Below are 23,525 nucleotides of genomic sequence, written 5' to 3' on the forward strand. Positions count from 1 at the left end.
GAGAACACCAAGCTGATTATGAAATAGAGTTGGCTTTTTAACTAATGCACTCTACAGAGACAACCCCGTACATTTGCTCTCCCTTGCCCTGGAAATAAAAATTAAGCCTCATACTTCAGTAATGCATAAGATGCTAACGTTGTTATGATTTTATAAAACTTCTACTTGTACTACTTGGAGGTAACACTTTCTTTTTTAAAATACACCAAATCTTGTGCAGCGCTTATGTTCCTCCTTCTATATTACACATCAAAAACACTTATCTAAAAAACAAGCCTTTGCTCTCTGAGAGTTACACTCACTGTCAAGTCACTGTGCACAAAGGACATAAATTTAGGCCTGAAACTCAAAAGAATGCAAAGGTAGAAGTCAAGTTAACCCAACAAAAATGGCTGCCCCCATGTTTGCCTGAGAATCAGGAAGCAGGGTTTAGGACTCTTTTAACCAGCTATGTCTTTGAGCAAATAACTTCACATCTCAGATCCTCATCTTCCAAAAGCGGGGGGTTGAGGGGGTGGGAACACCGAGACAAGATAATCTCTAAAGCCTCTCTGAGCTCTTCAATGATAAATGTTAGCATTTCCAGCTTCTATCAAGCTCTTGAAAGGCATTGTGGCATAACAGATAGAAGGCTGGTTTTTTATTCAGAAGATCTGGATTCAAATTCTGCTTCTGGAACCTACTGGATGTGTGACTACACACAAATCACACTCCATGATCCCTGACAACTCCTTCTGTCTATAAATTACAGAAGAGCTTATGATCTGCATTAGTTGATGGAAATTCCACACTGGGAGTTCCCAACACTGATGAAATAACACATTGGAGTCAATACTAAGCACAGAGATAAATCCACAGAAAATCCTTTACCAAATAGCAACGTGTGAATACTAATAAAAATCTAAACCTAAGGCCCAAAATATCACTCTAAAAACTAAATAACATCATTCAGCTAGATTTATATGGGTTTTTACAATACTCTTTAATATAAGAATCAAAAGAGAATGAAAGTTACAAAAATATCACATCTTTTCCACTGGAACATCTTAAAGTAAGTTTTTTCTAAAAAACCCACTTGATGTGTGACCTGAACAGAGGCTTTCCTCAGAGTACAGTTTCTTTAGTTTAGTATCAACATAAAGAACGGCTGTATTAAATGCTTGAGGCTGCCAAGACTCAGTAAAATCATCAAAAGCTACACCACATGTGAAATAACAAGATACTAGGTAAGGAATCACTGGTAGATGATAACCACCACCATCAAATCATACAAAACAGACAGGTGTATATCGAAGGACATCTTTTAAAATCACTTTCATAAATGTTTCCTATATGAAGAAGTTCCAGGGTCCTTAAACAAAAATGCTCAAACCTTAGAATTCCACCCTATCATTAAAGCTGCCCCAATGGGGCTGGTGAATGAGTAATTCAATTTAACAGAAAGAGGAACACCAAGGCCGCCTTGGACAAATGACACTCCCTGATATTTTACCACGCATCAGTGGCACATATACTTTGGTTTATTAATTTTCTTTTACTATCGATGATAGTTTGTAAAAAGTCATTCACATTTTCCTTCCTGGTTCTCCCTGTGACCAAATGGGTGGGGGGGAGGGGGGCAGGGGGGACGGACTGAGGGAGGGTTCACAGATTATGATACATCTGGTCAGGGAGAGGTAAACAATATGGTGAAGGCTTTTCCTTATTGGGAACCTAAACTATCAAGACTCCAATCCCAGCCTCATTAGTATTATGAACTATACAACTGGCAAGAACAAGTAGGTATTTAAAACGTCCTCCCAAACTCCTGGTACAACTTAGCATCATTTTAAAATACCAATTCTTTAAAATCATTATTTTCATAATCTGCTGAGTGACACCTAACACAGAATATAAAAATCATACTGCCTAGTAAAATATGAAACACTGCGTTTTAAAATACACAAATAGGGGGGCAGCTAGGTGGTGCAGTGGACAGAGCTCCAGCCTTGGAGTCAGGAGGACCTGAGTTCAAATCTGGCCTCAGACATTTGGCACTTACTAGCTGTGTGACCCTGGGCAAGTCACTTAACCCCAATTGCCTCACAAAAAGCAAAAAAAATAAAATGAAATAAAATAAAATAAAATACACAAATGGTATATTTATGTATTTCAAGAATTATTCTAATGCCCTGTCACAGAGTGGAAGTGACCCTAATTTCTCAAAGGCTTTGCCAAGAGAGTGTAAGTTCTGGATAGACTCTACCATGCTGAAAAGGCATTGATTACAATCCCAGCAACAGGCCGAGTTTGTCATTTGTAGAACAATCTAGTTTAAAACAGAGAACTTCATCAATAGGCTGGTCACTATGTGAATTCCTTGGCCATGGCAAACCATAAAACAAATAAAAATTGTAAAGGGTCCTCAGTCCTATGCGGTGCCCTTTAACTTCCACAGTGACTGAAAACAAGGCAGAGGGTGCTAAGAATAACAGATTTTAGACTATTTGTAAACATTAACCTAACCATAAAAATCTAAACGTGAGACTTTGGCCTAATGACTAATGAATTGACAAACTACTGGAAGAACTAAAGCATATCAATATTGACACGTTCAGGATAAACAAAACCAGAAGACAAAATGGAAGGATAGTGTTCAGGTTCTCTTTATGGAGTTGGCCCTACCAAAACAAGGAGCAAAGCATGGAACACATCGTTATCTCCTGATAAACATAAGCCAAGAGCCTGCCACAAAGGTAAGAAGACTCAGCATTATCATAGGGGTTGAAGAGGCATAAAAGAACCTGACAAAATCCTCCAAACCAGATGCAGTGGAAAGAGCACTAGATTTCAAGACAGAGGCCTGTGGTTCATATCCTAATCCAGGTGACTGCCTGTATAGCCCCGGAGAAGCCTCCTAACATCTTTGGGCCTCATGTTCCTCATTTTACAAATGAGGGAGTTAGACTAGATCTTCCCAACATCACTCCCACCTCTCAATCTATAATCCTATGACACAAACTTAACATATACTCTAAACGGATGATAAATGTTTACTGTACTACATATGAGATGCATTTAAATAGCACTGAGTTGATACACCAGTGCAAATGAACCATCAACTGGACCAAAAAATTAAATGAGAGTAAAGAAGCAGGCTAGATTATACTTGGGAAACTACACATTGCTTTTAAGCGTTACAAAAGGGCTTAATGCCCCCCTCTTGACTCCCTTCCACACACAAAAGACCTATCTGCAGCATACTTCCAATAATGGCCTATGCCAAAGAAGCTGCACAAGACAGATTCCTGAGGAAGCATGGCTGGAAAAGGTGGGCCAGTTGTGTGATGAGACTGCATGATGACAAACAGGCAGGCCAACATAACACCTACGAAATGAAAAAAAGATCTAGAGAAAGACCTCCATCATACCAAGTGGATCCTCTGCAGAGAACTAAATAGGACAACATGGAAATTAACCTCACAGGATAAGAAGACGTGGATGGGCTGCACCAGTTGAGGGGAGTTCCACAATGATAAGATCACTAATCCATTCAAGTAATGAAGTAAAGAAATTTGGCCACAGCAGAAAATAAGCTAGAAATGATTTATGATATTTCAGTAACAAATTAAAATTTTAGTAAAAACAGAAAAAGGAATGCAATCCTGGGGACAGAACACTAAATATGGAGTTAAAGGACTTCAATTCTCACAGTGGCTCGACCACTGACTCCCTGTCGGACCCTAACAGCATAAATTTAGAATTAAAAGGGACCTTATTTATCATCTAGACCAATTTTCTCACTTTACAGATGATAAATTTGAGGCCTAAAGATGTTAAGAGACTTGTACAAGGTCACACTGTGCTTCTTAAACTGTGGGTCATGACCCCACATGGGGTTGCGACCCACAATTTAAGAAGCATTGAAAGGGTCACAAGTGGAAAAAGTGTGAGTTTTTCTATTTTTATGTATATTTATATTATTATTAAGAAGACTTAATACCTGATATTAAATGTCGGCATCTGAATGCAAGAATTTTGGCTCCTGGGGAACCTAAGTGGTGCCACACCACACAGAGCATGGGGCTGGAGTCAGGAAGACCCGAGTTCAAATTTTGCCTCAGACACTTGCTAGCTGTGTGACCATGTCACTTCACACCGTTAACCTCGGCTTCCTCATCTGTAAAATGAGCTGGAGAAGGAAAAGGCAAACCACTCCAGTATCTTTGCCAAGACAACTCCAAATAGCATCACAAAGAGTCAGATACAACTGAAATGAAAACAATAACAGCACTCTGACTCCATTCCCACTTAACTTCTCTGGTACCAGTTTATTCATCTATAAAATGGCCATTGAATAAGATGATCTCTCTAAGGTTCCTTCTGATTCAAAATGAGTTTTTTAAATGGCTCACAATCTGGTTACATGAACTAAGCTAGACCAGTAGTTGTCAAAGGGCGTTTACTTGGGGGAAGAAATTCAGGCACTGGTTATTCAGAACAACTTTTAGTGCATTTTAATTTCATTTTCACATTTAGAACTGAGAAGATGAAACTGATTCTCTATCATCTTTTATTGATCCTATTTTTACAATCAATTGTTTCTGTCCTGTAACTGCCTAAGTCATGGTTCTTTGTCTCTGAACTTAGTGCAGAAATTCAGCTGACCTGCAATGAGCTAAGTTCAGAAATCCAACTCCATTGCTAAGCACTGCTTTCTTCCTGCCTCCAAGAATTCTGCTGTCCTTGGGGGATGCAGGTGGATAGCAGGGAGTGTGGTCTAGGATCTTTACGTCACCAAAATATTCTGCAAGGATGTCTTGTTTGATATCCCAAGAAGCCTGAGCCACTATCTTTTAATCCTGCAGGTGAATTCAAACCATGAACACTTCTTAGTCACAGGAAGGAAGGAAGGGGTTGTTGTAGCCCCTCAATTCCCAGCTTCTAATCAATCATATTATTCCCCTCTCCTCAGCCATGTAACCAATCATGTCATCTTCAACCACATGATGTCGTTCTGTTCTTTATTCCAACCTCATAAAAATGAGTTAAATCTTCAACTTAGGATCTTTGGCTTAAAACTGAGGCAGAGCCATTGACTCATTTCTTATTGGCAGGTTTACATCCTGTTAATAAAATTCTACCTTTACTGAGTTTCAATCACAACAGAACTTTTAAAATAGTTTAAAATTGATTGTGATGATATGGCTTTAAACAACCTAATGTTTCTATAACAGGAAAAGTCATTCCATTTGGGGAGGAAAAGGCATAATTTCCACAAAGAATTAAAAAGTTTCCTTCTCCCTTCAAAGATACTAAAAATGAGGTGGTTACAATGGATACTGAAATCACCACGCACAATTTTTCATCTATATAAACAAGTTCAGCAATGTAAGACAAAGTCTACTTGAGGAAAGCAAGAGCAAAGGGACCTTAGAAAAGTGACAGTAGCAAAGTAGCACTATTGTTCCAATATAATTATTAAATGCAACGGGGCACCCACCAAGATGGTTAAGTGTTACATGAACACAGAATTAAATGGTGAACCACTTCAACCTTGGCAGAATTGCTATCTTTAAGTTAACTAAATATTAAGGAAAGAGTCTCGTGTTGATGTTCTTGTCTCCCACTACTTCATACCCAGTAAAGCAGGGTTATTCTTAAGATTCTAATACTCAGATTTCTAAAATGAAAAGGATGACCCAGGTTCTGGCACATTCACAGCATTAAGACCCATAATCCAACCTCTCCCTGAGGAGAAGGGCTGTCATTTCAAAAAAGAACCTTTTATTAATCAACTTTAGAATTGTATACCAAATTTTTAAGACCTCATGCAGTGAATATCCACTGTGCTTAATAAAAAATGCCTTTTAATTAAGCTAAACTTATTAATTCTCCAAGAGAAACTTTTTTTCATCTAAAAGGCCTAAGTACTGTTTTTGCTAATAAGTACTCTATCATTACTGTTTTTAATAGTAACTTTATACTGGCAAGACCTTGCATATTACACAGAAGCTATGTCTTCATTAATTCGTGACAACAGTAAGAACTAATGTTTAACTCAGATACATGCAGAGTTTAACCACACTTCTGAGACACCAAAATATAAGAAAATACAAATAAAGGCTCATGCTACGTTAGTCAGTCAGTATGCATATTTTGTCTTTCCCCAAACAAACCAAGCATGTAAGAGAGAACAATTTTGATTTAAGTAGCAAACTCCAGAAACATTTTGGCTTCTATGGAATCCAAGTGTAATGTTCTTTTCCAATCCCATTTTCAATTTCAACATTTTGATTTCCAAGCCTTCACAAAATAGGAATCTAAATCGAGACCTAAAAATTACATCCTAAAAAATGGTACTGTATCTACCTCATTAGTGTTCCAGCGGTGCCTCTCTTTGGGTAAACTTGAACATTTCGGTAGACATTCAAGCAGCTTTTTCGGTAAAAAGATTTTTACATGACTGCCATTGCTGTTCCCATGATCATCTAGAGAGAAGACAGAAGAACATTCAGCTGCAGAGAACATGGAGGCTTGATTGTGAAAAGTTAAATGGTTTCCTCCCTGGGTTTGGCTGTCTGCCACCCACTACACCAACCCCTCCACCCCACAAGGGATCCTGCCTACCTCACAGTGCTCTGGGGCGTTCAGGGGGGAAGCACCTTCTTCCCCGAGGGTAGGCTTCCACACAGACTGCAAGAATCTCTATTCTTGGGGTGAAAATTGTACCACTCAGCAGCACCCCAAGTGATGGGCTTCTCTGAATTTACCTCATCTACTCTTTGGGCAACAAACTCACACCAAGTCACCAAGACACACTCCAAGGTTTCTCAACTTGGGAACATTTGCCAGCACTGGTACTCTATTTGCCCAGCCTTGGAGAACAAACGATACTACATGCAGGGACAACCAAAGACCAGGATTCCAATTATATCATCTCTGAACTTATGAAGAACAAGGACAATGGTCTGGTCAGCAGGGTAAGAATGAAGGCCTTAAAAAAAAAAACACCCTTTAGTCATTCTTCTGGGCTCATGATACTCATTTTCACTCCTACTAGACATACTGGCAGCATTCATCTCATCAGGAGGCCCTAGAACAAAAAAAGCAAGCATCTCCCCCATATTAAGAAACTGAAGACGACAGTTTATAGATAGACAGCTGGGTAGGGAACCAGGAAACCCTCAATTCAGTTTGTCCTTAGTAGAAGGAGCTCTTATACCAATGAAATCAAGGCCTTCATGTATTCACTTTAAAAATAGCTTTAAAAAGCCTATGATTCTAAGATAAAGTCAAATTGAGCCTCTTTCTCCATCTTACCCCCTAAAAAACTCATAAATGCAGAAGTATTTTATTATTTGAAAAAATATTTTAAATCACAACATGGTTTTGTTTCTAGACCATACAAAGCTTAAGAACCAGAATGGTGAGCTCTTAGCTAAGGATGATGTATATCTCAACAAAAAATGGAAAGATCCTATCTGGCCACAGGCTTGCAGACTTGATCAAGAGGGCTTTTAAATCAAAAATGGAGTGGGAAGGAGAAAAAAAACCGATAAAACTATAAATTCTGATAATATGGAAGACATCAAGTACAATACATAAGGAACAGAAGGAGAGGAAATGTCCAGTAATTCACAGGAGAAAATAACTGAGAAGAGTAGGAACAACACTTATGTACTCAGATGTCCATATAGCAATGTACAAAGAACAGTAAACAAAGCGAACTTAAGATTTTAATGCTGAAAGATAAAACTCATTGGTTACTAACCAAGCTCTGGTGGGATGAGACTCACGACTAGAATAAAGCAATAGAAGAGTATATCTTATTCAAAAGAAAAAGAACTAAGAGAAAACACAGCAAAGAACTATAAGTCAAAATAACCACAGTATATATTACATACCAAAGGAAAATCCACAAATCTGGGAGGCTAGTGGACAGAGAAGCACAGCTGAGCATGAAGAAAGTTAAAAGAGAAAAACAGAAGTGACGTTGTGGGAGTATACAGAATGCTCAGGGAGACTTTTTTTTTAATAGGAGATTAACTTCTGATATACCTCAGAAGGTCATAGAGAAGGGAAACACAGCAGTAATTAGGGAAGACTTCAACCACCTGTACATGTGCTGGAAGACTCACTGTGCTAGCAAATTCTTGCTTTGATTTGCTGACAATTTTATCTCTTCCAGTGAAATGGGAAATGCTACTCTTAGACCTAATTCTGACCAATATGGAAGACATGGTTGGTAAAGTGGAAACAACAGGCAATGTGAGAGAAAATGATCCTGTCATCTTAGGAGTTTATGATAACCAACGATGCATAACTGAGAATATACACAGTCCAACATGGATCCTAGACTTTAAGAAAGGAGATCTTAGAAAATTCAAAGAACAATCTCATTCCTCTCAATGATTCTAAAAAGGAAGGCAGCTCAAGGGTGAGAGGCTCTCACAAAGGTAGTCAAGCCATTCAACTACAAATGGTCCTGATGAGGAAAAGAAAAGGGAAGCATTTAAAGGGGCTGAATGTGTTACACAGTTTAAAACAAAATTACTAGACTGGTAGACAGGAAGAATACACAGACACAGTCTATGTGGATTTCAGAAAAGCATCTAGCTCTCTATTATGATGTTCTCATGAATAAGCTACAGATACAAGACAGATGACAGTACAATCAACCAATCAATAAACATTTATTAAGCACCTACTACATGCCAGGCACTGTACTAAGCACATATAAGTAAGATTTATGGATGATCAAATGACCATAATAATTAACATTAATATAGAAGGTCCCAAAAGTTTTAGTGCAGTTGTAAGTTATGAAAACTAAGACTACTGGGACACTCTATATAATGCCTTAAAGTTTTCAAAGTATTTTACACATGCATTATCTTGCTGAAGTCTCACAACAACCCAGTGAGGTAGGTACAGTATTACTGGTATTATTATCCCCATTTTATAGATGAGGAAACTGAAGTTTAGAGAAGTTAAGTGATTTCCCCATGGTCAGTGGTAGATTAATTAAATTCTATCAGAGATAGAATTTAAACACAAGTCTTCCTGACTCCAAACACCAAACTCTATTCACTAAGCCATGCTCCTCTCCCAATTGTTGATTATCATAGATTGACACCAACCTGAAGGTGGGTCTTTAGTGGCCAGCTCAGGGCTCTCTGTCTTTGACACTGTTCTCTTCAACAATTTGATCAATAACTCGGATGAAGGCATCCTTGGCATATCTGAGAATATGAGAATAAGAGAGCTAAACCCAAAAAGACAGTCTGGAACAATTGGCGGTTTCCAACAGGATGGAATTCAGTAATGATGAATGTAAAGTACTGCATTAAAGGGTTCAGAAATCAAAAGCACACAGACAAGATTCAGTTTAACAAATAAGAATTAAGTATCCACTGAGTGTAAGGCACTGTGCTAGCACTGGGGATGCAAAGAAGAAAAAATGGCACTATCTCTGCCTTCTTGGCCCTTAAAAATCTCACAGGGATACAAGAAATGTGCACAAATTACTATTAGACAAGTTACAAGATAATTAGGCAATATCCAAGTGGTTGAAGAAATTCAAGGAGAGAAGAATCACCTCTAGCAGAAGGATCAGAAAAAAATCTCATGGCAGAAGGGCAACCAAGCTGAGTCCTCAAGAAAAATGTCAATAGCTAGAGCTAGAAGGGGAACCCACTCCAGACAAGTGCACAGCACACAGACTCTGAAGTAGAAGGGTGAGATGGAAGAACAGGGAGCCGGTCCCACTGAGTAGCAGAAAATAAAGCTGTAAGGAAAGCCCCTCCTACGAGGTAAGGATGCTACCCTTCGGCAGCAATGGGGAACCACTGAAACTTTTTGAGTAAAGGGATAATATAATCAAAGAAACACATTCAAAATATTTCTTTGGCAGCAACATAAAGGACAGACTATGGAAGAGAATGACTAAATGTAAAGAAACTAGTTAGCCAGGCTATTATAATAATTCAAAAGGAGAGAAGCACTCAATCAACAAGTATTTACTAAATGCCGACTATGTTCCAGGCAGCATGTTGACTAGAATGGTGTCAATGTGAATGTCAAGGGGAGGACAGACATGAGAGAGCCAACAGGTCAGTCCTTGGCTACTGACTGGATGTGGAAGGAGGAGGCTGGGTCAGGGAAAACATGGCTACTGTACAACAACCAACTGAGAAAGATTTGGCAGCATTAGTTAACTACAATTTCAGTATGAGTCAACACTATGTTGTGGTTGCCAAAAAAAAGTTAATGCAATATTAGGCTGCATTATTAATATACATATAGTGTCCAGAACCAGAGACCTCATTTAAGTTCCATTACTGCTCTTTATTAGGTAGATTCACTTTGCATACCGTGTTGACTTCTGGGCATCACATTTTAAGACAAACCTTGACAAACTAAGTACACATTCAGAGTAAAGCAGGCAAGAGAGTGAGGAAATTCAACTGCGTTACATATGAAGAATATCTGAAAGAACTGTGGACATTTAGTCTAGAATAGATTGAGGGAATCTCTCTTCAAATAGCAGTGACACAGAAGAACTCATATAATACTACATAGATCTAGTGAGGAGAATAAGAATGAAAACAAGGAAATTACAAAAAGGCAATCTTCAGCTTAAAAACTGCCAAATAACTAGTTACTCATCAATGAAAAGAGGTCTCTCAAGGTTCAAAGAAAGAGAAAGGATGACCACTTTTCTGAGACACTGATGAAGAGACACCCACATCGGGGCTAAGATAAAGCTCAACACCCTCTGAGGTGTCTTCCAATGCTAACATTCTATGATTCTATAAATGTTTTTAAAAGTATAAAGATCTAAGAGAAATATCTAAAATTAAACTAAAAAATGTTAGCCAATCCTCTACGTACCAAGATACAAAGAAAATATTTGCCATTTCTAAATAAATCACATGGGGAAGAGAACACATAAAGGACTGTAATGGAGATGAGGGAGAAAATGGGCTGACATAAATGGAAATGCCCAGAACTACCATGAAGGCCTCAAAGCAAGAGATAGGGCCAATTCTGCCCTGCCAAAGCCAGGGGTAGTTCAGTTAAGTACCTCTGTCGGAGACTGAGCTTCCTCATCAGTAAAATGAGTTGGATTAGATGAAGCATAAGGTCCTTTCTCTAGCTCCAATATTTTATGAAAATCAAATCTGCTTTTTAAAAATTTTATATTTCTGAAACTTTAAAACTGTGTTCTATAAATCATGTACCCAAATTATCCCGCGATTAAGTAACTATAAGTAGGTATTCATTGTTCACATCCAAAGGCCTCAAATAAAATTTTCCTTTTATTTTTATAGTACAAAGCTAATAGATGGTAGTCATTAAACATTTAACTTCATTAAAGTTACTGATTATAAAATATGAGAAGTCAAATCAGTAAGCATTTATTAAGCACCTACTGTGCCAAGCACTGAGCAAAGTGCTCCCTAGGGATGCAAAGAAAGGCAAAAACAGTGCCTGCCCTCTAGGCGCTCCCAATCCAACAGAGGGAGAAAACATGCTCCAGAAACAAGATTCAGACAGGATAAAGTGGGAGTTAATCTCACAGGGAAGTCACTGACATTAAAGAAGATGGGAAACGGTTCTTGCAGAAGGCAGGATTTTAACTGAGACTTGAAGGAAACCAGCAAAGCTTGGAGGCAGAGAACTGCAAGAAGAGGGGACAATCAGTGAAAATGGAACCGCAAGGATGTGAGTCATGGGATAGAAGAGTACTCAGGAAAGAAAGAAGGTATAAGAAGATTAGAAAGGCAGGAAGGGGCCAGGTTTTGAAGGGCTTTAAAAGTCAAACAGATAATTCTATATTTAATTTTGCATATAAAAGAAAACAACTAGAGTTTATCAAATGTGGGGGATGAGTTGGGGAGGGGAGAATGACATGGTCAGACCTTTCACTATAGGAGGATCACTTTGGCAGCTAAGTGAAAAAATAAAAATTAATCTCCCCCCAAAATTTCCTAAAGTGGCTAAGATAATCAAAACATTTTCAAAGGATCAGCTCTGAAGTTTTCCTCATTAAGAAATGATTAATAGAAAAATGGTTAAGTTCTAAAATTCTAAATGTATCCAATGAAATATTTTACAGAGGTGGACTTTAGAGGGTTATAGCGTAAATTTTTTTTTTTTTTGCTCTATGATTAACAAAACTATCCTGGGCCTTAGTCACTTCTTTCCCTACACACACACTCAGTGATCTCATCAGATCCTACAGGTACAACTATTATCTTTTTTACAGATGGCTCCTAGATTTATATACCCAGGTCTAGTCTCTCTCCTGAGGCCTGGTCCTATTTCATCACTTGACTACTAGACATTTTCAGATGAATATCCTATTGGCATCTTAAACTCAGTATGTCCAAAACAAAATTCATTCTCTGTCCCCTCTGCTTAACTCCCCTATTTCTATTGAGAGCACTGCCATCTTTCTGTCACCCCAGGTTTGCAACCCTTGGAGTAATTCCTGACTCATCTCTCTCCTTCATCACCTCCCCACAGCCAGTCAGTTGCCAAGCCTTATAAATTCTACCTCCACCATATCTCCTGCATCCTTTTCTGTTCATGTGACCACCACTCTAGATCAGGCCCTCAATACCTCCTACCTAGACTATTACAATAGCTTCCTATTTGGGCTCCTTGTCCCTAGACTCCTCTCTCTCCAAGCCAAATTCCACACAGCTGCCAAACTGATATTCCTAAAGCAAAAGTCTGACCACATCATTCCCCTGCTCAATAAGCTCCAGTGGCTTCCAATTACCTCTGGAATCAAATTTTGTTTAATCGTTTTTTAGTCATGTCTGACTCTTCATGATCCCATCTGGGGTTTTCTTGGCAGATACTGAAGTGGTTTGCCATTTTCTTCTCCAGCTCATTTGACAGATGCAAACAGGATTAAGTGACATTCCCTGGGTAACACAGCTAGAAAGTGTCTGAGGTCACATTTGTCAGGAGGATGAGTCTTCCTGACTCCAAGTCCAACACTCTATCCACTGAGCCACCTAGCTGTCCCTGGAATCAACCACAAATTCTTTTATTCATCATTTAATGCCCTTCACAGTCTGGATCCTTTCTAAAGGCTGTGCCTTTCTATAATGATACATTACCCTTCTTTATATAAACTAGACATTATAACCAAACCAGCCAATTTGCTTTTCCCCAGTCAGTCAACAATCAATTAACATGCATTAAGTGCCTACTGCATGCCAGGCACTATGCTAAGTACTGAAGATACAAAGACAAGCAAAAGATACGTTTTGCCTTCAAAGGGCTCATAATCAAACGATCCACACACACCACATCACCTCTCTGGTCTTTGCCTCCACAAACACTGTCTTCCATACTTTCAATGTAGTCCTGTAATCCTCTTTTGTCTTTAGAAGCCCTATCTTCAGTCAAGTCATTGATCACTCCACCTCCTATATTAAGCCTCCCCACTCATTACTTGTCAGTGCCCTTTACAAAAAAATTACTTCCTATTTTTACTTAGCTCCCAACAGAATATTAGCTTCTTGTAGGTAAGAAATATTTCATTTTTGTCTTTGTATTCCAGAACAGATTTGAGCACACACTAGGCACTTAATACGTGTTGTTGAATTAATGAAAGGACAAACAACCCCACCAATCTGCTAAGTTAGCCAGTCACTTGGCAAACGAATAAGGTGAGAGGCTCAAGCATGTAGGAGTTGGGTTAGGACAAAAAAAGAACTGTCCTATTAGGAAAAGAATAAAGAATGTCAAGATGTGTTAAGAGTTTATCACTCACTGATCCAACCATTCTGGAGAGCAATTTGGAACTATGCCCAAAGGGCTATAATACATGATGCATACCCTTTGACTCAGCAATGCCACTACTAGCTCTGTATCCCACAAAGATCAAAGAAAATGGAAAAGGACTTTTGTGTACAAAAATACGTATAGTAGCTCTTTTTGTGGTGACAAAGAACTGGAAATTGAAGGGATACCCATCAATTGGGGAATGGTTGAACAAGTTGTGGTATATGATTGTGACAAAATAGTATTGTGCTGTAAGACAGGACAAAGGTGGATGGTTTCAGAAAAACCTGGGAAGACTTATATGAACTGATGCAAAATGAAGTGAGGAGAACATTGTATACAATAACAACAATATTGTATGATGATCAACTGTGAATGACTTAGCTATTCTGAGCAATACAATGACCCAAGATAATTCTGAAGGACTTATGATGAAAACTGATCCACCTTCACAGAAAGAACTGATGGAGTCTAAATGCAAACTGAAGTAGTATAATCTTTTTCACTTTATTTTTCTTGTTTCTCTTTTGCAACATGGCTAATATAGAAAAGTGCTTTGCATGATTTCACATGCATAATCAATGTCACATTTTTTACCTTCATAATGGGTGGGGGAGGGGTAGGAAGGAGAGAATTTAGAACTCAAAAAAATTTGAAATTAATGTTAAAAATAAGTTTAGGGGGAAAAAAAGACTTTTATCATTCTTTGGGAAAGGGCAATGTCTGGTTAGTGACAAGGGTCCAGATAGGTTAGCCTCTGAAGGGACTTTCTGACCTGAATATTCTGTGAGAGTCTGAGATGAGACCATCCAAGCCTGCTCTAACAGCAATCTCAGCTGATCCCTAACCCTGGGATAAAAGCAGAGAGAAGTGAAAGATCAGGACTGAGAAAACAGAGGAAGGAGAAGATGGGGTATAACACTAGGAACAGCCTCAAGGGTTCTGGTGAACCACAAGTTCAATATACATCAATGACATAATATGGCAGGCATGGAATGCACATGTTAGACTGCAGAAATAGCCACTCAATCACATTCAAGGTAAGGATGATGCGGAACCCACTGTGTGCAACCTTTCCTCCACTGACCACATCTGGAACACATGGTCAATAATAACAACAGTTAGTACTTATATAGTGCTTCAAGGTTTGCAAAGCCTTACAACTCCGGCAGGTAGATGCTATTATTATCCTCATTTTACTCAGACAGAGGTTAAGTGACTTGTCCAGGGTCACACAGCTAATAAGTGTCTGAGGTCAAATTTGAACTCAGGTCCTTCCTGACTCTAGGTAAAGCACTCTATCCATTGTGCCACATGGTTCACCTCTAGATATGATACAAATATTTTAGGAAGGACTCTGACAAAATGAGGCAAGTCTGAATGACGTCTCTTAGAGGAGGCTGGATGAGCATTTCTCAGGGATGCCATGAAAGGATTCTTATTCACGCAGGGGATGGTTAGCCTCTGTGGTCCCTTCCAACTCTGATATTCTTTAATTCTAATCATTTGGACATTTTCCCCCAACATTTCCATCCCAAATTTGCCTCTTTGAAATATACATCCACTGTTTCCACTTGTTCCCTCAGGGACCAAAGAGAGTAAGTTTAATTCCTCTTTTATGTGACAGTTATTATTAACTGCTTGTGTCCCCATAACTCTTCTCCAGGCTAACCATCCCAGTTCTTTTGATGAGTCTTCATATGGCCCACATCCCAGGTCCTTACCACCCTGAGGGACCTTCTCTATGCCTCTCTAGTGAATATTTTGTGTTTGCTTTTCTGGGTACATGGTGCTTCCTGCTCCTTCTAGGCAGAGTTTTAGTCCTTGCATCCCCAGAGCCTCACACAGTGCCTGGAACTGCTCAGCAAATGCTTGCTGAATGAATGGACTCATGAAATTTTAGAACTGAAAGAAAACTCAGAGATAAGCTGGCCAATCGCCTACAGAAAGCACCAATATCAGGATAAGTGATCATCTTGCATTCCCCCTAAAGACCTCCAGTGACAGGGAATTCAAAAACTAACATCTTCCTCCTCGCCCTTCCCCTCAGGCAGACCCCTCAATTTTAGAACATCTCTAATTGTTATTAATTTTTTCTTGCACTGAGCAAAAAATATGCCTTTGCAATTTTCACCCATTTGCCCTAGTTTTGCCCTCAGGACTAAGTCGAACAAATCAAATCCTTCTCCAACATGACAATCCTTTGGTTGCCATGCCTCACTTTCCATTTACCAAATTTTCTTTTATCTCAGCTCAATATCCCTAGGTTCATTCAATATATCCTAGTATAGGATGGTTTTTCACTCACTTCATCCTGGTGGCCCATTTCTGATATTAACTCCAGTTTGTCAAAGCTGCTAATAAAATGTGGCAGGAGAAACTTAAGGCACAATAATCCTGATGTGATCTGACCATGGTATAGTACAATGGGATTTCCATCTTCACTCTAAACACAATATTAAATTAAAATCCAAAGTTAAACTTGAGTTTCATAGATTTAAAGCAGAAAGGAGACTCAGAGACTGTATAGTGTACCTCACCCCCCAATTTTACCTACAGATGAGAAAAGTGAGGCCTAGAGAAATAAAGTGACTTACCCAAGGCCACAAAAAGCCAGGAATTAAGCCCACGTTTTATGACTCCAAATTCATTTCTCTTTCTGTAACACCACATAGTGATATCAAAAATCAAAATAAGTTATATGTTAAACCAGGGTGGGGAACCTGCAGTCTCGATCACATGTGGCCTTCTAGGTCCTTGGGTGTGGGCTTTTGACTGAGTCCAAGTTTTACAGAACAAATCTTTTTATTAAGGGAATTTGAGGCCAAAGGTTCCCCACCCATGTAAGTTAAACACTGCCTGGGCTAAATAACACACCTCAGAACAGCTTTCTCATTAATTGTTTAAGTGGGATTTGTCAAGCCTGAAAATATGCTAGCATAATTCAAAAATCAAAATTGTAGTTTTAACTTTAATAGAAAACTACTTATATGAGATTTCCAAGCCACTCTCCTACCTCTCCTTATCCCCACTCCCCCCCAAAAAAAACAACTCAATAGCAAAAGTTAAAGAAAAAAGTTTAACTAACAGAAAGTTCATAGAAAGTTCCATATTAATTATACACTATAAACCCTTTGTAATTTTATGTGCTTGTTCATGCTCCCTGCACTTCATCCTCCCAAGGGAGGCAACACAGGCCATAAAACTTTAAAGCCCAGAATACCAAATCATGTGAGTCTTTACCTCCTTTCTCCCTTCTCCTAAAGGATTTTTCTTTTATCTTTTTTCTTTTTTTTTTTGGTAATTAAAAAAAAACTGCTTGTGAGATCAAGGGAGAGGTGAAACACTAAATTCCCTATATGACAGTAATCATGACTTTTACTGAGCTATATAGCAATCACAGTTATCTCTCTGAATAAGCTATTTGTCTATAGGTATAATTCTGAAAAATTAGAAGTAACATGAAAGTAAGAGTTTAACAGATAATTTATTTCTGTTTTTGCTATCACAACCAAAACTTTAATTTCCTGACCTTTTAAATTTCTTGTGGAAGCCAGCAGCTGTATGGCAATATATAGAACCTGTACACACTGCTTTTTCAATAGCACAACAATGTGGTGCTATTGAAAATGCTTCAATCTTCCACACTGATACCAAAGCAAGGAGTGGTGAATCTGTCTGAAAGGCTTTTAAAAAAGGAAAAGTGGAATGGCTGTGTAACCACTGCCTCAATAAAGTTTCTAAATATAGAGTTTTATTGGGGATGTGCAGCCATGGGCTCAAAGGGAATGAGAGTATGACAGGCCAATGGGTTCCCCTTAGTCAGTTTTTAACTGTGCCATTTCTAGAGTTTTATGTTTATGCAGAAAATAAATTAAACATTTTTTTTAAAACACAACAATGACTTATGTTTCCTCCTATACATTATGAAGATGGCATACTCAAAAATAAATAAATGGGAAAGGAATATTGAGAATTCAGGTCAGCAAAAGCCAAAGCACCCCTCACCTTCAATGTTAAGTTTCCCTAGTTCAAGACTGGCAAATAGTCACTTCTCTTCTAAAAGAAAATTTTTTTCACACTATTAAGCTTTGGAAAAATCCCATTTTTTTCTGAACTGTCACACACAAGAGAATTATTTTCAAAATCAATGATTGAAAGAGCTCTTTTAAAATTACTAATCACTTTAATAATAACACTATTCATAATTTAATGATGTTCACCATAACAAATAAAAATATAATTGTATAAATGCACTTGCCAGTTTTAAAATCTTTATGTAGCAATTGCAACTAAAAAAACATAAGGTACATATTAGTTTCTAAATTGTAGCTTAGCATTTAATTCTAGTAGTTACACTCTGACACTATGAAAAGGGCAATTTCAACCAAATTACAGTTGTATCTTTAATTATCATTATCTGGGAAAATGTGAATATGATGTCTGTCTTTACAAAATAATTATCTACAATACTTCACAATAAAAATAACTGGTAAAGCTTTTGAAATAGACAGGTGATTTGCATAGTTGACAGCTATAATTCCAAGGAATGAGTTATCCTTTCTAGCCAACCTTCAAATACTTTCCAAATCATTTTCAAACATGAGTAAAAATGAGGTAAAAAAATTCTAAAATGTTGATAATTTTATTCATTTAAAGTTAAGGATTATGCAAATTCATATTTCTCATATTAATGTTTTCTTTAAACTGAATTCATGTGACAATTCACTTATCTAAACCCCAAGAATTTATCAGACCTTCCCTGAAACAACCTACTACTTTCTAACTACTCTAAGGTAAGCTGCAACACTAAATTAACTACTAAACTCTAACCTGGAAATAACTAATGTATTTTATTTTGACTCCTAATTAATCAAAAATTAAAATAACTTTAGTACTTTGAATAATTATGAACACTGTTATTCAATCAAGTTGATTATGATTAATTTCTCAACCTCCAGACTGAACTCTTCAAAATAAGCTGGTATAACAGTGTATCAAATTGCAAAATCTTATTGGTAACATATTTGATCAACAACTGGCAGCAGTAAAATTAAAAGGACACTCTACAACTTTCTGCTTAGCTACTCTAATTGTGTGCTTAAATTTAATTAGGAACATACAAAATGGGTTAGGAAAACCTAAGCTCAAATTGTTGCACGCAAGTAGTAGTCACAGCAGCAAGTCTGATAATTAGTAACCTATGGACAAAGAAGTGATTTAATTTTTGCACATTTTTTTTCCTGTAGAAAAGTACCCTAAAGGAATTAAGCCCCAATTATAATTTTGAAAAGCAAAATTTTTAAAATCAAAAACAAAAACAAAATAAAAAAACAAACAAAAAACTAGTTTTGCTAATCAATAACCCCTAAAATTACTTTCCTTGTTTTACATAATCTGACAAAAAAATTCCAGACCTTTTTTTCCTACAACATTTATTAAATACCTACTATGTGTCAGGCACTATGCTAACAGCTGGGGATACAAAGAAAAGAAGAAGATAGCCCCTGCCCTCAAGGAGCTTACAATCTAACGGGAGAGACAACATGCAGACAACTAACTTACAAACAAGCTTTTATGGGGATAAGTTGGAAATAATCTACAAACTGCAAAACACGAGAATAAAGTGAGATCATGAAAGTCCTCCTATAGAAGGAGAGACTTAAAGGAAGCCAGGAGGGACAGTCAGTGAAAATGTCTGTACCTTCCACAATAATGGGGAAGTCTGGAAGGTGGGAGCACTAAGGGGAAAAGATAATGAGTTCAGTTTTGGACACGTTGAGTTTGGGGTATCAATGGGATATCCAGTTTGAGATATCTAATAGGCAATTGGAGATATGAGAAAGGTCAGCAAAGAGGCTGCTAGCTCTAAGAATCATCAGGAGAGAAATGATAATTGAATCCACAGGAACTGATGAGATCACAAGTGAGAAACAGTGTAGAGGGAGAAGATAAGAGGGCCCAAGATAAAACCCTGAGGGATACCCGTGGTTAACAGTGTGATTGGGATGAAGATCCATCAAAAGAAAACTGAGAAGGAGCAGTCAGGTAAGTAGGAAATCCTGGAGAGAGCTGGCATGAAAACCAAGAGAGTGTCAAGAGAATGAATGCCAGTGTCAAAGACTGCAGAGGTAAAGGTACTATTGATAACTGTAGGAAGAGTAAGTTCAGTTGAATGATGAGGTTGGAACCCAGACTATAAAAGTAAGAAAAGAGTATGAGGAAAGGAAGTGGAGGCAGCAATTGAAGACAGCCTTCTCCAGGTATCTGTTTAGGTCACCTCATAACTTTTTCCTTATTCTTTACTCACCTTTTCTTCCCACCAATACTCCAAAGGACCTATAATCCTTCATGTTGGTGCTCTTTCCAACAATGTACATCACAATCAATCCATGCCTATCTCTCCTCTATTACTCTTATCCACCTTCTCTTCTAATTTCATCAGAAGACCCATCCAACTTATTGGGGGCCTTTCTTTGAGTTCACTTGCACCACAAAAGTGCCCAAAGTGCATACAAATATTCCATTGGTTATCCTTCACTCCTGCCATGTGCCTAATCCAACCTATTTTTCAACCATCTATTTCTTTAATGACATTGTTTATATGCCCTCCCCTCCTCCTGTATAATGCCTTGCTTATAAAGTATTGAGTCCTGCTCAAACCCAATATGTCGTTTTCCATTGTTCTTTGGATTAGCCTCACTTGAATTCTTTGGACACTATGGCATTCCATATTTCACAGTCAAACATCATTAGACAAGCATTGGCATTAAGTAAAACTGGACCTTTGTTTCAGGGAGAAGTTTGAATGAATCTGACAATTTTCTAAATAGCAATCCAACCAATCCAAAATCTTCACATAAAAAAGGTCTTTGGAGGGGTGGAGCCAAGATGGCAGAGAAAAGGCAAGGACTCACCTGAGCTCTCGCAAATTCCCCTCCAAACAATTTTAAATAATGCCTCAAGATGAATTCTAGAGTGGCAGAATCCACAAGACAGAGTGAAGCAATTGTCCACCCAAAGACAACTTAAAAGGTCTACAGAAAAGATCTGTCTCACTGGGGTGAGAGTGGAACACAGTGCAGCACAGGCAATGCCCCAGTCTAGGCCAGCAAGCAGCAGGCCTTAGAAGCAACTGGATCAGCAGCAGTGGCTTCTGGAGCTCTCGGCCCACAAAAAGTAAGGGAGTAAAACAACTGGTCAGAATATTAAAGGGGTCCCTCTGCTGGCACTAAGTACAGGACTCTCCTATATTGCCCATGACAAACCAGGTTGTAGTCCTGGGCAATTCCAAAGCAAGGAGGAACACTAGCACACCAGAGCTTGCAACCGCAAGGGAGAAGAGACCCTGGTCATAGTTGCAAGGTGGAGAAGAGTGCTTATGGTCACCCACAGACCAGTACACAGGCCAGGACAGTAGCAAACACACCTCTCCTTAGATCACACCACCTTGGAAGAATTGAAAACTTAGAGACTTCCAGGCCTACCTATGAAAACAGCTTCACAAAAAACCTGTAGCTTGGGATAAGGTCCCTTCCACCCTAGGAGCAGAGCCTTACGTTAACATAAAAAAAGTTCAAAGTCAAGAAATATGCTGGAAAATGAGAAAACAACAAGAAAATAACCTGACCATAAAAAGTTACTATGGTAACAGGGAAGATCAAAACACAAACTTAGAAGAAAACAACAAAGTCAAAATTGCTATATAGAAGGCCTCAAAGAAAAATGTGAATTGGTCTCAGGCCCAAAAAGAATTCCCAGAAGAGCTTGGGGGGAGGGGGGAAGATTTTAAAAAGCAAATAAGAGACATAAAGGAAAAACCGGGGGGGAGAAAAAGAGAGTAATGAAAGAAAATCATGGAAAAAAAGAGTCAACAGTTTGGTAAAGGAGTCACAAAAACATACTGAAGAAAATAACACCTTAAAAAACAGAATAGGCCAAATGGTAAAAGAGGCACAAAAATACAATGAAGAGAACTCCTTAAAAAGCAAAATTGGCCAAATGGAAAAAGATATACAAAAATTCACTGAAGAGAGCTCCTTAAAAAGCAGAACTGGCCAAGTGGAAAAGGAGATACAAAAGTTCACTGAAGAAAATAATTCTTTAAAAATTAGAATTGGGTAAGTGGAAGCTAATGACTCCATGAGACATCCAGAAACAACAAAACAAAGTCAAAGAATGAAAAAAAAATAGAAATATGAAGTATTTCATCAAAAAAAAAAAAGATCGAGGAGAGATAATTTTAAGAATTATTGAATTACCTGAAAGTTATGATCAAAAAAAGAGTTTAAACATCATCTTTCAATATATTAACAAGGAACACTGCCCTGATATTCTAGAACCAGAGGGCAAAACAGAAATTGAAAGAATCCACCAATCACCTCCTGAAAGAGACCCCAAAAGGAAAACTCTCAGAGGTATCATAGCCAAATTCCAGAGCTCCCAGGGCAAGGAGAAATATTGCAAGCAGCCAGAAAAAAACAATTCAAATATCATGGAGCCACAGTCAGGATAACACAAGATTTAGCCGCTTCTACATTAAAAGACTAGAGGGCCTGGAATATGATATTCTAGAGGGCAAAGGAGTTAGGATTACAACCAAAAATCACCTACCCAAAAGCACTAATTATAATCCTTTAGGGGAAAATATAGACATTCAATGAAATAGAGGACTTTTAAGTATTCTTGATGAAACCACCAGAGTGGAATACAAAATTTTACTTTCAAATACAAGACCCAAGAAAGCATAAAATGGTAAACAGGAAAGAGAAACAAGGGATTCATTATGGTTAAACTGTTTACATTCCTACATGGGAAGATGATACATGTAATTCCTAAGAACTTTATCATTATTAGGGCAATTAGAAGATGTATACATAAAGGGCATGGATATTAGTTAAATATGATGGGATGATAGGAATGCACTGGGAAAAGGGAAAAGGGAGATGTAAAAAGGGATAAATTATCTCACATCAAAGAAGTGTAAACGAGTATTTTTTAAATAGGAGAGGGTAAGACAGGGGATTGGAGGTGCAGTTGAACCTTACTCTCATAAGAATTGGCCCAAAGAGGGAATACACACATTCATCTGGGTATAGAAACCTACCTTACCCTATAAAAAGGTAGGTAGAAAAGTGGATAAGGCAGGGGAGGCTGATAGAAGGGAAAGTGGATTGGGGGAGGCAGCAGTAGTCAGAAGCAAAACACTTTTGAGGATGGACAGGATGAAAGGAAGGAGTAGGATAAACAGAGTGAAAATAAAATGGAACACATAACACTTACTAGCTGTGTGACCCTGGGCAAGTCACTTAACCCCATTGCCTAGGCCCCCCCCCCAAAAAAATAAAGATACATTGGTTTTAAAATAAAATAAAATAAAATGGAGACAAACACACAGTAACCATAACTGTGAAAAAAAAATTTACAGCAAGTTTCTCTGATAAAGTCCTCATTTCTCAAATATATAGAGACCTAAATCAAATATATAAAAATAAGAGCTATTTCCCAATTGATAAATGGTCAAAAGATATGAACAAGCACTTTTCAAAGTAATAAAAGCTATCTATAGTCATATGAAAAAATTCTCTAAATCACTATTGATTAAAAAAATGCAAATTAAACCAACTCTGAGGTACCACCCCACATTTATCAGATGAGCTAATATGTAAAGAAAGAAAAATAACAACTATAGGAAGGGATGTGGGAAAATTGAGACTAATGCAATGTTGGTGGAGTTG

At 38.0% G+C, this 23,525-nt stretch overlaps 1 protein-coding gene across 1 annotated transcript in view; it reads right to left on the reverse strand.

Moving 5' to 3' along the window:
- The window catches only part of CAMTA1 (calmodulin binding transcription activator 1), a 1,293,563-nt gene that overhangs the window by 1,240,619 nt on the left and 29,419 nt on the right, over positions 1-23,525 (reverse strand). The window contains exons 4-5 of the mRNA XM_027843932.1: positions 9,123-9,224; positions 6,352-6,470 (exon numbers count right to left, since the gene is read on the reverse strand). Of these exons, the coding sequence (XP_027699733.1) occupies positions 6,352-6,470; positions 9,123-9,224 (221 nt within the window). The remainder of the gene's footprint in view (positions 1-6,351; positions 6,471-9,122; positions 9,225-23,525) is intronic.

The sequence above is a fragment of the Vombatus ursinus genome, unplaced genomic scaffold (genome assembly GCF_900497805.2).
Source record: "Vombatus ursinus unplaced genomic scaffold, bare-nosed wombat genome assembly UNPS02014932.1, whole genome shotgun sequence".
Lineage (NCBI taxonomy): Eukaryota > Metazoa > Chordata > Mammalia > Diprotodontia > Vombatidae > Vombatus > Vombatus ursinus.